Here is a 17,142-nt window from a genome sequence, read left to right as displayed (position 1 = left end):
TAACCAGATACCAAGATCTATTCTAAAGCAATAATAATTGAGTTTCAAATCGGTGCAATGGGAGATAAAGAGATTAATGGAGCCTTGGCTGGAGAGCTCAGTTGGTTAGAGAGTTGTCCTTATATACCAGGGGTCCCCAAACTGCGGCCCCCTAAGGCCATTTATCCGGCCCCCGCCGCACTTCCGGAAGGGGCACCTCTTTCATTGGTGGTCAGTGAGGAGCATAGTTCTCATTGAAATACTGGTCAGTTTGTTGATTTAAATTTACTTGTTCTTTATTTTAAATATTGGATTTGTTCCTGTTTTGTTTTTTTACTTTAAAATAAGATATGTGCAGCCTGACCTATGGTGGTGCAGTGGATAATGTGTCAAACTGGAAATGCTGAGTCGCCGGTTCGAAACCCTGGGCTTGCCTGGTCAAGGCACATATGGGAGTTGATGTTTCCAGCTCCTCCCCCCCTTCTCTCTCTCTGTCTCTCCCTCTCCTCTCTAAAATGAATAAAAAAAAAAAATAATAATAAGATAAGTTCAGGCCCTGGCCGGTTGGCTCAGCGGTAGAGCGTAAGCCTGGCGTGTGGGGGACCCGGGTCCGATTCCCGGCCAGGGCACATAGGAGAAGCGCCCATTTGCTTCTCCATACCCCCCCACCTTCCTCTCTGTCTCTCTCTTCCCCTCCCGCAGCCAAGGCTCCGTTAGAGCAAAGATGGCCCGGGCGCTGGGGATGGCTCCTTGGCCTCTGCCCCAGGCGCTAGAGAGCATCGCCCCTGGTGGGCAGAGCGTCGCCCCTGGTGGGCGTGCTGGGTGGATACCGGTCGGGCGCATGCGGGAGTCTGTCTGACTGTCTCTCCCCGTTTCCAGCTTCAGAAAAATACAAAAAAATAAAAAAATTAAAAAAAAAAAAAGATGTGCAGTGTGCATAGGGATTTGTTCATAGTTTTTTTTTATAGTCCGGCCCTCCAACGGTCTGAGGGACAGTGAACTAGCCCCTTGTGTAAAAAGTTTGGGGACCCCTGTTATATACCAAAGTTGTAGGCTCGATCATGGGTCAGGATACATACAATAGTCTACCAATGAATGAATCATAAGCAGGAAAACAAATGTTTTTCCCTCTCTCCCCACTCTCTCTTCCTTTCCTTTCTCTCTCTAAAATCAATAAAACGTGAGAAAGAGAGTAATGGAATAAAAAAAGTCAGGAAATCTGTACAAAAATGATCACATGACTTGTGATAAAGTTAACAATGCAGTTTTTTCAATAAATGGTACTGTGTAGATACCCATATGGGAAAGAAATGAATCTTGAAACCACTAACTTTATGTGAGTAACTTGAATTATATTGTAGATTTCAAGATGAAAGATAAAACAATAAGTTTTTAGAAGAAAGCATATTCTTGACCTTGGAGCAGGCAAAATATTTAAAAATACATGACCAGCTTTAATAATTATAACAGAAAACGTTAAATTGGGTTATATCAGTGTATTACAATGGATGGTCCGCAAACAAGTCCGCCAGAATTTTCATGCTGGTCTGTGAAAGTGTTAACCAACCTGATGTTGTATGAAGATTATATACCCAATGATTTTGGTTGAATTCGCTTATTCTCAGGATGATTTCCGCGTTAGCAATACCCAAAATAATTCTACTACTTTCACCAGTACCCAGGTGTAAAAAGTTGAAAACCAGTAGATATTAAAATTAAGAACTTCTATTCATTAAAAACATTAATCAGCAAGAGATTAAGGCAAACAAGCAATATAGTAGGGAAAAATATTTACAATATATATAATTGTTAAAATATTCTTACCCAAAATGTATAAGAAATTTCTCCAAATGAGTAATAAAAACACAATAGAATAGGTTCAAAACAAGAGAATATCCAAACAGATAGTGAGCATATGGAAATATGATCAACATTATTAATCGTCTAGAAAAGTAAAAACAATTTAAAAGCACTACATATATCGGTGGGATAATAAAATGGAGCAACCACTACAGAAACTGGGAAAGTTGTTAAAAATTTAAAAATAAACATCTGAGTGTACATCCAAAAGATTTAAATGCAGGGTTTCTTTTTTCTTGTGTTTTTTTTTGTTGTTTTTTTTTGATAGAGTAAGGGAAAGAGACAAGCACCAACTCGTAGTTGCATCATGTTAGTTGTTACTAATTGCTTCTCCTACATGCCTTAATCCAGGGGCTTAAACCAGTGACTATGGAATCATGTTTATGATCCTACACTAAAGCAGTTACCCCATGCTTAAGCTGGAGAGCCTGCTCTTAAACCAGTTGAGCCTGTTCTTGAGCCGGTGACTTTGGGGATTCAAACCTGGGACCTCAGCATCCCAGGTTGGTACTTTATCCACTACACAACCACTGGTCAGGCAAAAGGAGGGTATTGAACAGATATCTGCATAGCCATGTTCATAGCCTCAATAATAATCACAAATGCCGAAAGGTGGAAACAACCCAAATGTCATTCATAGGTGACTAGATATAGAAAATAGGTTTACCTGTATATACAAGTGGAATATTATTCAGAATTAAAAAGAAAATCCTGTTACATGTTACAACATGGATGAACCTTGAGGACATATGTTCAGTGAAGTAAGTCAGTCACAAAAAGACAAATATTGTATGACTCACTTCTACGAGTTGTATAAAGTAATCAAAATCATAGAAACAGAAAGGGGAATGGTAGTTACCAGGGGCTGGGATAATGAAAAATGAGGGATTATATAAAAGTTATAGTTTCATATTGGCAAGAAGAATGTTCTGGAGATCTCTTTGAAAATAATGTGAATATACATAAAACTACTAAACTACACTTTCTGATTAAAATTTCAAATTAAAAATCCATTGCACGGTTGGCTCAGTGGTAGAGCGTTGGCCTGGCGTGCAGAAGTCCTGGGTTCAATTCCCGGCCAGGGCACACAGGAAAAGCGCCCATCTGCTTCTCCCCCCCTCCCCCTCTCTTTCCTCCCTGTCTCTCTCTTCCCCTCCTGCAGTGAGGCTCCATTGGAGCAAGGATGGCCCGGGCGCTGGGGATGGCTCTTTGGCCTCTGCCCCAGGCGCTGGAGTGGCTCTGGTCGCAGCAGAGCATCGCCCCCTGGTGAGCAGAGCGTCGCCCCCTGGTGGGCGTGCCGGGTGGATCCCGGTCGGGCACATGCAGAAGTCTGTCTGTCTGTCTCTCCCTGTTTCCAGCTTCAGAAAAATACAAAAAAAACCCATTGCATTGCTATCACTTTTAATATTTCTGCACTTCCGCATTATGTTGAAATCCTGCATCTGCTCTGTTCACTCTTATCTTAAAAATTATTTGAGTAAGAGAGTTCTCAGTACATATCATTGGGGTGTCTAATATTATCTCCCTCCTGTCAATTTTTAGAGACATAAAGAGCAGAAACAAACATCAGGAGAAAAAATATGGCTACAAAGAGAAATGAAGATTTGTAAAAAAAAATTATTCCTTTTAGAGAAAGAAAGGGGGGTGGGTAAGAGCAGGAAGCATCAACTCCCACATGTCATGTGCCTTGACCAGGTAAGCCCAGGGTTTCAAACTGGCGACCTGAGCATTCCAAGTCATTGCTTTATCCACTGCATCACCATAGGTTAGGCCAGAAATGAAGATCTTATACTCTTAACTTTGATAAGTAGCTGATAATTAAAGAATAAAGTTTTAGAATAGCTCCAATTTGAAGAGTAACAATATATCTGTCTATACAAAAGTCTTTTATTCTATGCAGAAGATAACTTCTAAAATTCATAGGTAATAACTGTTCTACAGGCTTGGAATAAAACAAGTTTTGAGTTACAATGAACCTTAAAATGAGGTATGTATCAATCAAATACAAAAAAAAAAAAAAAAAAGCCTAAGAACCCATCAGTGTTAGCAAATGACACTTCCATTAATCAAGATGATCCAACTGAGAAAGAAAACATAATTGACTACCTAAACTTTGTTCACTGAATGACAAGTCTTTAAGGCATATCATGACAATGTATTTCACTGTAAAGTTTGAATTTTATAACTGTGATAAACAACAAAAAAATGTAGAATAGTGATACTGGATTTGATTCTGAGTCAGGACAAAAATTTGTTTTACCTTCCATATAGGATATTATTGGACATAAAACATAAAGATTAGATAATATTGTATTAGGATTGATAATTGTCCTGACGTTAAGATTTTAATAATCATAATTAGTTATGAAAGACAACGTATTGTGGTTATGTAATGTCCTTGTTTTATAAAATAAATCAATGTATTCAGGGGTTAAGGGCAATATGTTTACTATTATTAGAATAGTCAGAATAAATAGAGGATGGGAAAAGAAGAGAGAAAGAAAGAGAAAGATATAGCAAAGCAAATGTGGTAATCAGTTACAGTATATATGGAAAATGTCAATGAAGAATATTAGAAATTGTCTGTACTGCGTGATCAAGAGGTGTCAGGCGGTGACACAGTGGAGAGAGAGTCAGCCTAGGACACAGAAGACCCAAGTTCAAAACCCTGAGGTTGCCAACTTGAGTGCGGGGTCACTGGCTTGAACCTGGGGTCATAGACATGACCACATTGTAGCTTGCTTGAGCAAGGGGAAACTGGCTCGGTGGGAGCCCCCCCACCCCTGTCAAGGCACATATAAGAAAGGAATCAATGAACAACTAAGGTGCCACAAAAAAGAACTGATGTTTCTTAACTCTCTCCAGTCCTGCCTTTGTGAACCTATCTCTCTCTTGCTTAAATAAATAAATAAATAAATAAATAAATATCTGCACTATTCCTGCAACTTTTGATTAAGTCTGAAATTATTTCAAAATAAAAACTTTAAAAATATTTTTTAAAAATAAAAAATTAAAAACTATTTCTGCCTGACCAGTGGTAGTGCAATGGACAGAGCATAGACTTGGGAAGCTGAAGTCCCAGGTTTGAAACTCCAAGATCACTGGTTTCAGCGAGGGGTTACTGGTTTGGCTGGAGTATCCTATCCTGACAGCACAGTCAAGGCACATATGAGAAGCAATTAATGAACAACTAAAGTGACACAACTACAAACTGATGCCTCTCATCTCTTTAGTCTACTGTCCCTGTCACTAAATAAAAAAAAATAATAATTAATTAATTAATAAAATATTTCTGCAGTGGTGGCCAAAGTTTCAAGACGTTAAATATTTTATTCACAATACAAGCTTGGAATTCATGACCCTCAGTAATGGAAGATAAGCTCCAGGAGAGAGACACGATCAGTGGGATCACACATAGCTCAAGAGACAAGCTCCAGGCAGATGTCTCGATGAAAAGTACCAGCCTGTGATTTGAAGAACAGACCTCTATCAGAAATGATGCAAGAAGAGGAAAGAGGAAGCCTTTACATAACCTGAGGATGAACAAGAGGAACTTTTTGTAAAAGAAAATATCTCTTTTTCAGTGAACCTAAATCTGTGTAACAATGAATATTCAATGTAATTAAGGTTCAGACAACATCTTAAGTAAATTAATGTTAATTAGTAAGTGGATGAAATTAGACAAAGCAATTAGTGGTCAACACCAAAATACTAACAAGATTAGGAAGATGTCATTTTGTCTAATTATAAGTATCTGGGAAGCGAATAAAATAACAATGTAAGTGAAATGATACAAATGCAAATTGAAAAAATTAGCACTGCCTGACCAGGCGGTGGCGCAATGGATAGAGCTTCGGACTGGGATGCAGAGGACCCAGGTTCGAGACCCCGAGGTCTCCAGCTTGAGCATGGGCTCATCTGGTTTGAGCAAAAGCTCACCAGCTTGAACCCAAGGTCACTGGCTCCAGCAAGGGGTTACTCGGTCTGCTGAAGGCCCGCGGTCAAGGCACGTATGAGAAAGCAATCAATGAACAACTAAGGTGTTGCAATGTGCAATGAAAAACTAATGACTGATGCTTCTCATCTTTCTCCATTCCTGTCTGTCTGTCCCTGTCTATCCCTCTCTCTGACTCACTTTCTGTCTCTGTAAAAAAAAAAAAAAAAGCACTAATGAGGAAATATTAACCATGTAGTTTTCTATTGTAGTATTGTTGGAGGGAATACAGTAGTAACTCTCCCAATCTAATCCACATATTTGTTTTCCAGGTTCAATTACCTGTGGCCAAGTATAGTCTAAAAATATTAAATGGAGCCTAACTAGTGGTGATGCATTGGATAGAACATTTACCTAGGATGCTGAAGTCCCAGGTTCAAAACTCCCAAGGTTGCTGGCTTGAGCGTGAGCTCATCCGCCTTGACCGTGAGGTTGTCGGCTTCGGTGTGGTATCACAGATATGACCCCATGGTTCCTGGTTTGAGCCCAAAGGTTGCTGGCTTGAGTAAGCAGTCATAGGCTTGACTAGAGTTTCCCTTGCTTGCTCAAGCCAGTGACCTTGGGCAAAAGCCTTGCTCAAACCAAATGAGCCCACGTTCAAGCTGGCAACCTCAGGATCTCGATCCTAGGTACTCCACAACCTAGTCCAATGCTCTTTCCACTGCACCACCGCCTGGTCAGGCAGGAGCACATTATAGAATTGTGACTGAAGAGCACAGGCATGATGAAGGAATGCTGTGTTACTGGAGACAATCAAAGAATGAGCTTCCCAGGAGAGAGTATATACTGATACTTTTAATTGTTGAAGGAAGATTACGAAGACCCTGAAAATTCTTTGGCAGTTAAGGTATTGGTGACTCTTGAAATAGCACTTTCAGAGAAGGGATGGAGACAGAAGATGCATTAAGAAAACATTTCATAGCATTTCTATGATGGAGTCCCCTTAACCTGGGTTACAAATTATTCTGCTTTAACAGTATATATATGAATAACTCTAAAAAGTATATTTTAAACTACCTGTGATAACATGTTCTGGATGGGAAAACCTATTTAAATTCCCCTCGAGTTCTTAAGCCAGGTTTAAACCAGGATCAACAGCGATAACCTGGGACATTATAAATAACCTTTAGGAGTTCAGTGGGTTTTAGTGCCATTTAATACTAAGTATATAAAAACAGGTGGAGTGAGAAGACTGCTCTGAAAAACAAGATTACTTTGCAATTTCTAAGGAGGCAACTGTAGGTAAAAATATTTTCATATTCTTAGGGTACCGAAAGTCATAGTATATTCATATGGGCAACAGAAAATAAAGGTATTTAAACAGCATTCTAATTCTCTCACTTCCAAAAATGAGAAAATCCTAAGTGTGTATATACATATATATAAAAATCATAATGTCAACGAATAGTGAAATATACATTCCATTTCAGTATGGAAGGAGGAACAGAAAGCTTTAATAGATTCTGCTCCAAAATAATTTGATGTTTAGGCAAACTTTCTGGAAATTTAAAAAGGTACAGAATAATCCGTTTTACTACAATACTGACCGTGTTATTTTTCTGCGCAACATTAGTCAGCAGTTGTTCATCATTTTTTATTAGAAATTCTAATATACTCTTAGTTTGGGTAAACCCCAAATTACTAAGTATTATATCAGAAGATAAATTTTAAATGGATTTATACATTTGATGAATTTTTATACATTTGAAAATATCAATATTTTTGGAAAGTAATAAATTTAAAAATTTTAATTTTAGTTTAATATAGAACTTTAAAATTTAGCTTAGATATTGTCATTTTGAGCTTATTTTTATTTTATCACTATTTAAAATTAAAACAAAAATTTAATTAATGATGTTTAGAAAGACAGGAAGAAGAGAAAGAGAAACAGAGAAACATCAATTTATTGTTTCACTTATTTATGAGTGCACGGGTTGATTCTTGTAGTGTCCTGACCAGGAATCAAACTCGCAACCCTTGCTATGCGGATGACGCTCTAAACAACTTACTTAACCAGCCAGATCCTACCACTTACTTTTATTTAAAGTTAAATCAAATAAAAACATAAATGCAATAATTATATAAACCACATAACATTTTTAAAAAGCAAATAAAAGACTAATTGTAAAACAATCTTAGTTGTAAAAATTCCAAGGTAGCCTGACCAGGCGGTGGCATAGTGGATAGAGCGACAGACTAAGCCGAGGAGGAACCAGGTTGGAAACCCGCGGTCACCACCTAGAGCACAGGCTCATCCAGCTTGAGCGGGGGTTTACAAGCTAGAGCGCAGGGTTGCTGGCTTGAGCCTAAGGTCACTGCCTTTAGCAAGGGGTCACTCTCTCATGCTATAGCCTCCCCTCCAATCCCCATCAAGGCACATATGAGAAAGCGAGCAATGAACTAATTAGACTAAGGAGCAGCAACGAGGAATTGATACTTCTCATCTCTTTCCCTTCCTGCCTGTCTGTCCCTATTTGTGCCTCTTTTGGTCTCTGTCACAAATAAGTAAATTAAATTAAAATAAAAATGTCAAGGTAAATAGGGTTCTGTATCAAGAGTGTAAAAGATCTGGGTCCCACAGAAGGACTAGGTTAAAAATCATAGCAAGGAGCAACAGTAATATCATATGCGGGCTATAATATGAAAGAAATCACTTTTGAGTTTACCAATAATCATGTGAAAGACAAAGTAGAGTTAAATTTTCAACACAAAGGGATGGTGGCCAACAACAATAAAATACAAAAAAACAAAACAAAAAGAAAACATAGCCCTAGCCAGGTAATTCAGTGGATAGTTTGCCCAGTGTACTAAGGTCTCAAGTTAGACACCCTATCAGGGCATATATGAGAAACAACCAATGAGTGCACAACTAAATGGAAAAACTAAGTGGAGCAATGAGTTGATGCTACTCTCTCTCTCTCTCTCTCTCTCACCTTTCCCTCCTTTCTCTTTCTCAAATCAATGGCAAAAAAATAACACTCACCTGTTAAGATTACATACACACACACACACACACACTAAAATAATCTTCATCCTTAAAAAGAAATGATTTACTTCTTTTCTTTTTAAATGATTATTTTATTGATTTAAGAGAGCAAGGAGCCTGACTAGGTGGTGGTGCAGTGGATGGAGCATCGGACTGGGATGTGGAGGACCCAGGTTTGAGACCCCATGGTTGCCAGCTTAAGCGCGGGTTCATCTGGTTTGAGCAAAGCTCACCAGCTTGGACCCAAAGTCGCTGGCTTGGGCAAGGGGTTACTCAGTTTACTGTAGCCCCACAGTCAAGGCACATATGAGAGAGCAATCAATGAACAACTAAGGTCTCGCAACAAAAAACTGATGATTGATGCTTCTCATCTCTCTCCATTCTTGTCTGTCTATCTCTGTCTATCCCTCTCTCTGACTCTCTCTGTCCCTGTTTAAAAAAAATAAATAGGATTTTTGTGTGTGACCATTTAAGAAGAGAAATAATAAATCTCTCATTCAATAATGGAAACAAGTATAGCACAATAAAAATAGAAAAGAATTCAAACACTATTAATATGTGTAAGTCTGCACAGAGATGCTGAGTGTAGACTATGTGCTGGGCATTGCTCCAGCAACAAACAATGCATATTATGAATATTTAAAATAAGATAAATTGGAAAGTTTGCACAAAGTAAAGTTTGATTAACATGATTTCCCTAAGATAGATAATGATTTGAGATCCAATTTATTCTTTTTCACAAACAGAAAATTCTTGGTTTTGTCATCAAGACTATACTTTTGACCTGACCAGGAGGTGGTGCAGTGAATAGAGCATCGGACTGGGATGCGGAAGGATCCAGGTTCGAGACCCCAAGGTCACCAGCTTGAGCGCGGGCTCATCTGGTTTGAGCAAAAAGCTCACCAGCTTGGACCCAAGGTCGCTGGCTCCAGCAAGGGGTTACTTGGTCTGCTAAGGCCCGCAGTCAAGGCACATATGAGAAAGCAATCAATGAACAATTAAGAAGTCGCAATGCGCAATGAGAAACTAATGATTGATTCTTCTCATCTCTCTCCGTTCCTGTCTGTCTGTCCGTGTCTATCTCTGCCAGTGTAAAAAAAAAAAAAAGACTATACTTTTGCACCCTGGCCAGAGAGCTCAGTTGGTTAGCATCACTGGAAGCACAGAGGCTGCCAGTTTGATCCCTGGTCAGGTCACATATGGGAACAGAGTGATGTCCCTGTCTCTTTCTCTCTTTATAATCAATAAAATAAACATTAAAAAAGACTATACTTTTGGCCCTGTCCGGTTGGCTCAGTGGAAGAGCGTCAACCTGGCGTGTGGAAGTCCTAGATTTCAATCCAGTCAAGGCACACAGGAGAGATCATCTATCTGCTTCTCCCCTTTACCCTCTCTATTTCTTTTTTTCTCATTTCCTCTCATGCAGCCATGGCTTTATTGGTTCAAGTACATTGGCTCCAAGCACTTAGGAGCTGAGGATGGCTCCATGAACCTCAGGTGCTAAAAATAGCTCAGTTGCCAGTGGTTACAGATGATGCTGCTGGTTGGATCGCGGTTGGGGTGCATATGTAAGTTTATCTCTGTATCTCTCCTTAATTGTTCTTTTATTGTAAGAAACAGAGAGAGAGAGAGAGAGAGAGAGAGAGAGAGAGAGAGAGCATGCAAGAAACAGAGAGAAAGGGAAAGAGATGAAAAGCAGCAACTCATAGTTGAGACACTTCAGTTGTTCATTGATTGTTTACCATACATGCCTTGACCAAGGGCTGCTCTAGCTGAATCAGTGACCCCTTGCTCAAGCCAGTGACCTTTGAGATCAAGCCAGCGACGATAGGGTCATGTCCATGATTCCATGCTCAAGTTGCATGAGTGCATGCTTTATACGGCGACCTTGGGGTTTTGAACTTGGGTACTCTGTGTCCCAGGTCGATGCTCTATCCACTGTGCCACTCTCTGGTCAGGCTATTGTTTGTTACTTAATGGATAAGTAAGTAAAGGATTCAGAAATAATGAACAGATTTGGATATTGAACTTATGTCAACTCAGTGTGAAATATTGAGAATGAAAACCTGCCACTTAATTCAACAAATGTGCAAGGTACTATGTGAAAACAAGAATCATAAGAACAAAGCAAACTAAAACTGTACTGTTGAAAAATACATAAGTGGTAGGAAAGTCAGAAAATTATTACCACAAATGTCAGGACAGAACGTTCCTGGGTCTACTGGGAATCCAGTGTTTTTCTAGTTTTGACCTGGGTAGTTGTGTCATGAGTGTTCATTTCATAATTATAGTTAAAGCATATATTTATATTTTGTGAACTTTTCTGGTGGTATACTCTATAATGAACAATGATAATGCTTAATAGCATTATTTTGTAAATGAAGTTTCATAAATTCAATGCCTTTTGCTTTAGAGTAGACAGGGCAATGGTAGATATATTAGATATAGTAGGTAGAAGATATATTGGATAGGGCCAAGATAGATATATTTTACTAAGCAAATGTAACATCCTTAACATGTTGATATTTAGTGAAGAAGACACAGCCAGTCTGTAGGATGTCCCTAATGATCACCACCACCTGATGTGTACACCCTTGCATAGACCCCTCCCATGAATTAAATAGGGCTTACTTTATGTAGATACTTCCAAGTCTGATGTCACAAAAGACATTGCAGCTACCTCCATCTTATTTTTTCAATGACTTACTCTTGGGGAACCAAATTGCCACGACACGAGAAAGCACTTTAAAAAGTCTTTTCAGGAAGTGAGGCCTCAAGCAAACAGTCATCAAGTAACTAAATGATCCCACAAATGACTAAGTGGACCCTCCAGACCCCAATCCACAGTTCCCAGTCAAATCTTCAAAGGACTAGAACTATGTACTTGACAGATCTTCCAGCAACACCCTGCTAAGCTACCCGCAAATTCCTGACCCATAAAATTTCTGAGATAATAGATGTTTCTAGTACAAAGCTACTAAATTTTGGAGTAATTTGTTAAGTGGCAATAGATAACTAATACAGATTTTATCAATTAACTTTTTAGAATGCTCTTTTAAAAACACAATCAGTTAGCCTAACCAGGCGGTAGAACAGTGGATAGAGCTTTGGACTGAGATGCGGAGGATCCAGGTTTGAGGCCCAGAGGTCGCCAGCTTGAGCGCGGGCTTGTCTGGTTTGAGCAAAAGCTCACCAGCTTGAGCCCAAGGTCGCTGGCTTGAGCAAGGGGTTACTCAGTCTGCTGAAGGCCCGCAGTCAAGGCACATATGAGAAAGCAATCAATGAACAACTAAAGTGTCGCAACGAAAAACTGATGGTTGATGCTTCTCATCTCTCTCTGTTCCTGTCTGTCTGTCCTTATGTATCCCTCTCTCTGTCTCTGAGAAAATAAAAAATAAAAATAAATAAGTAAATAAAACTTTAACTGTAACTAATTTGATTTAAAAAAAAAAAATCATTCGCAGGGGGTGAGCGAGCATAAAAAAAACCTCACTACTCAAAAGGTTAAAAAAGAAAATCACTTTAGCTACTGTTTAGATATAGCTTCACCAAAACCCTTACTTGTGGAGGATGACTTGTCTGAGTGTTTTGTGGAAATTAAGAAGGCAAATTACCTTTCATATCTGAGTTGAAATGTGTGAAAATCAGTGCATAGTAGGCCAAAAAGTCTATCAGTGATATAAGGAAATAATTCATAGCCCACATCCCTGAGCCCCACCCCAACCACTCACAAAAATTATACGGAAGTTTTAGACTTGTAGAACAGCATTCTTGAAAGGCACAATGACCCAGCAAACCTTTGTGTCATTAGAGAAAACTCTGAACTTTGGTCACCAAGCCTTGTCTCAAAAAGGGTTTGTGATGGCTGCTGCGACTGCGCAGTTTCTTCCCATGTACAAGGTGGGACGGCTGGTGGAACTGGATTCAAATCGGGGTCCCCGGGAGCCAGGCCAGAGTCTGGCAACAGCAAGTCCTCCACAGCTAAGTTTCTTCACTTATTTTATTCTTAAATTGGTTCTTTCTTTTTCCAAAACTACCCACATTGTAACAAACTGAAGGCAAGCATTCCAATTGTGATTTAATTTTAAAACCCACAAATAACCAGTTTTTAACAAGTTAAGAAATAAAACTTATTTTAGGATTACCTGGGTTCAAACCCTATCTCCATTTTGCATTTAATGCTCCTCTCTGAAAGGAGTATAAAAAAGGCTTTTACCCTTTCCACAGTCAAGACAAAGTCCCTCAGTGAGGCCTTAGGAGGCGATATGTTATGTTCTTAACATAGTGCCTAATGTGTTATACAAGGTAGTAGTTATTTTTATTATCTTTTTTTGGGGGGTGGGGATTTTTCCGAACCCAGAAACGGGGAGGCAGTCAAATAGACTCCCACATGCGCCCGACTGGGATCCACCTGGCATGCCCACCAGGGGGCGATGCTCTGCCCATCTGGGGTGTCGCTCTGTCGCGACCCAGAGCCACTCTAGCACCTGAGGCAGAGGCCATGGAGCCATCCTCAGCGCCCGGGCAAACTTGGCTCCAATGGGGCCCTGGCTGCAGGAGGGGAAGAGAGAGACAGAGGAGAGGGGGAGGGGTGGAGAAACAGATGGGCACTTCTCCTGTGTGCCCTGGCCAGGAATCGAACCCGGAACTCCTGCACACCAGGCAAATGCTCTACCACTGAACCAACTGGCCAGGGCACTTTTATTATTTCTTATTATCACTATTATAATAATCTTCGTTTAAAAATTTTTTTTTTCATTTTGAGAGAGAGAGAGAGAGAGAGAGAGAGAGAAAGGGGAGGGGAGTAGTATGAAACATCAACTCCCATATGTGCTTTGATCAGGAAAGCCCAGAGTTTTGAACCGCTAACCTCAGCTTTCCAGGTTGATGCTCTATCCATTGCACCAACACAGGTCAGGGTAATAATCTTCATGAACAAATGACAGCACAAGGATCTCAAATGATTTTATGATCAAGAATTCCAACTGGGCCCTGGCCAGGTGGCTCAGCACATAGATTATTGTCCCAGCACACTGAGGTTGCTGGTCTGATACCTGGAAGTATCCAATGTTTGCAAAAACTAGATGAAACAACTAAGTGGAACAACGAGTTGATATTTCTCTTTCTCTCTCAAAGCAAAAAAACCCTAAAAAACCCCCCCAAAACTAAATAAATTGTTTAATATCCTTATGGATGTGAATAACCTACTGGGAATAAAGATTTGGCCATGACAGGGTTTTTTTTTTTTTTTTTTAATATTTTATTTATTGATTTTTTTTTAGAGAGAGAGGAGTGAGAGAGAGAAGGGGGAGGAGCAGGAAGCATCAACTCCCATATGTGCCCTGACCAGGCAAGCCCAAGGCTTCTAACCGGCGACCCCAGTGTTCCAGGTCGAAGCTCTATCCCACTGTGCCACCACAGGTCAGGCCATGACACGTTTTTCAACTGAGATCTTCCTGAAGAAGTTGAATCCAGTTTTTACTACTTATAACTCTTCATTTTCACAAAACTCAAAGTAGTCATAGGCACAATATTGGGAATGTGTTGTAAAATTTTTGGATTTGCTTTCAATATTATATGATCTTCATTAAAGTAGTCCTTGAATACTAACTAAATTGGAAAGAATTTCAAAATATAATAACTGATAAAAGTAAGATATAGCCTAACCAGGCAGTGGCGCAGCAGAGGGCCCAGGTGTGAAACCCCGAGATCGCCAACTTAAACAAGGGGTCACTGGTTCGGCTGGAGCGCCCCCTCCCTCAAGGCACATGAGAAAGCAATCAGTGAACAACTAAGGTGCTGCAACAAAGAATTGATGCTTCTCGTCTCTCTCTTATTCTCTCTCTCTATTGCTAAAAAAAAACAAAACATATAAAGTAGTATGTATGGCTTAGTACACTTATTTATGTTATCTAATTATAAATGCATTGATAGATTTCCAAAAGTACTTAAGAAATTGGTTAAAAGAAGTGACAATGGGAAGATAAAGAAGATAACTGGATAACAATTAAGAAGGGCTATATAGCCTTTTGTTCATAAAACATAAATGGCCTGACCGGGTGGTGGAGCAGTGGATAGAGCGTGGGCCTGGGATGTGGAAAGACCCAGGTTTGAGGCCCTGAGGTTGCCAGCTTGATCGCCGGCTCATCTGGCTTGAGCAAAAAGCTCATCAGCATGGACCCAAGGTCATTGGCTTGAGCAAGGGGTTACTTGGTCTGCTGAAAGCCCACGGTCAAGGCACATATGAGAAAGCAGTCAATGAACAACTAAGACGTCGCAACGAAAAAAACTAATGATTGATGCTTTTCATCTCTCTCCATTCCTGCCTGCCTGTCCCTATCTATCCCTCTATCTGACTGTCTCTGTCCATGTAAAAAACAAAAAAACAAACAAACCATAAATGGCTGAGACATATAGCTTTCTTATCATTTCTCTGAGAATAATAGAAGTGGATATTTTTCTAGTCCATAATTTCATGGGAAAGTAATTTTATAAATAAGGTATGTATAAATAAAAAATTATTTTATATGTGGAAAAATCCATTTTAAAAAATGTATAAATACAAAATACTTACCCACTTAGCGACTGGACACCCATGAGAGCTTTTCCCTTCTTTCCCGGTGTACACTACTTTTTCTATCCTTATTGCTTTTCCTTTTTGCCCATACCTGAGTACAAAACACAGTGAAAAGAAAATAATGCAGTATACATTTTTAACATCTTAATATGCGTAAGATATAGATTTATAGAAGTACAGAAATCAAATACTCCTTATAATTTACTATTGTTAAAAATTTATTTTGGGAGACAGATATTTTGTTATCCAGTTGTTTACTTATCTTCAAAGATCACTCTTAAAAAAATGTCCTGGCTACAAGACAGACAAAAAGATTATGAATAGTGTTGACAGAGGTAATTTGCACTATTTCTACCATTATTATACAATAGTATAAAATGGAATATTTCTGAATTTAACAAAGAAAGCCTTGTTTTGTGAGTGTCTTGCTGATTGCCCAATGACTCATCCCAGGACACCAGGAAACTCTTCTTTTCCTGGGCCCTAAGAAACATCCAGCTCACACTCCTGAAGGTTTTCCATTCACCTCATGCTTGGTGTTCCCAGAGATCATTTCTGTGCGTTGAGCCTGGTCCACAATAATTAATGACTTCAATAGGGAAGCATATTTCCTCACCTATTCTCCATGATTTCCCTGACAGCAGCAACACTTGGTCCTGCCCCAAGGTGTGTATAATATGGGCCTTTTTCTTTTTGTGTAACTCGATCTGTGGAAGGAATAAGATTATTAGACCCAAAGTTTTAGAGAACTGCGTAGGGGCAAAGAAAAGCTATTTTTACTTTTTTTCCCCCCCAGTTCAGAACAATGAATCTTGACAAGGTTTTGATCGGCTTTAATAATTAAAGTTCAGGGAAATAGGCTCTAGAATTTAACTTGTTCCTTTATGCTCCTAATTCATTCTTCCTCTGAGAATCAGAAGGGGAAAAATGTTAAGATGTGGGTCATATTTATTCTTTTATCTCCTGTTTTTAAAAATCTATTAAAAATTGAAGTGCACACCTTACCAGGCAGTGGCGCAGTGGATAAAGCAACGGACTAGGACATGGAGGCCCAAGGTTCGCCAGAGGTTGCCAGCTTGAGCTAGGGCTCCCCAGCCTGAGCATGGGGTTACTGAATTGAGTGTGGGATCATAGACATGACCCCATGGTCACTGGCTTGAAGCCCAAGGTCGCTGGTTTCAGCAAGGGATCACTTACTCTGCTGTAGCCCCCCGGTCAAGGCACATATGAGAAGCAATCAATGAACAACTAAGATGCCCCAACGAAGAATTGATGCTTCTTATCTCCCTTCCTGTCTGTCTGTCCCTATCTGTCCCTCTCTCTGTCTCTGTCACACACAAAAAAAGAGAAAAAAGAAAAAAAATAACTGAGGCGCACAATTAAAATTTATCCAAAAGCAATATATTTTAAAAGCATGGCCTCAGAATCCTAGTAGTTGATATCAACAATTGCACTGCTAAAAATTCATTCTGTTCTACACTTGCACAATTATGTAGTTATAATGAAAATGTGCACAAGAATGTTCCTAATTATAATTATTTATAATAGCAAAAAAAGTAAAATACTCATAACTGTAAATAAGTGACATGTTAAATAAATTAGATGTTTACATAATCAAAAACAATAAGCTATTAAAACAATATTTACAAACACTGAAAAAATCTAAGAAATTTTTTAGCATTTTAAAATTTTTAATATTTTCAGTTACAGTTTTTACATTTAATATTATTTTGTATTAGCCTCAAT

At 39.2% G+C, this 17,142-nt stretch overlaps 1 protein-coding gene across 3 annotated transcripts in view; it reads right to left on the bottom strand.

Moving 5' to 3' along the window:
• Nucleotides 1-17,142, bottom strand: part of TET1 (tet methylcytosine dioxygenase 1) — a 169,359-nt gene that overhangs the window by 28,898 nt on the left and 123,319 nt on the right. For all 3 annotated transcript variants that reach the window (XM_066348947.1, XM_066348948.1, XM_066348949.1), the window contains 2 exons: nucleotides 16,013-16,103; nucleotides 15,394-15,487 (listed from right to left, as the gene is read on the bottom strand). In XM_066348947.1, the coding sequence (XP_066205044.1) occupies nucleotides 15,394-15,487; nucleotides 16,013-16,103 (185 nt within the window). The remainder of the gene's footprint in view (nucleotides 1-15,393; nucleotides 15,488-16,012; nucleotides 16,104-17,142) is intronic.

This window comes from Saccopteryx leptura, chromosome 9, assembly GCF_036850995.1.
Source record: "Saccopteryx leptura isolate mSacLep1 chromosome 9, mSacLep1_pri_phased_curated, whole genome shotgun sequence".
NCBI lineage: Eukaryota > Metazoa > Chordata > Mammalia > Chiroptera > Emballonuridae > Saccopteryx > Saccopteryx leptura.
The sequence above is the reverse complement of the archived record's forward strand: the minus strand, read 5'-3'. Positions and strand labels throughout refer to the sequence as shown.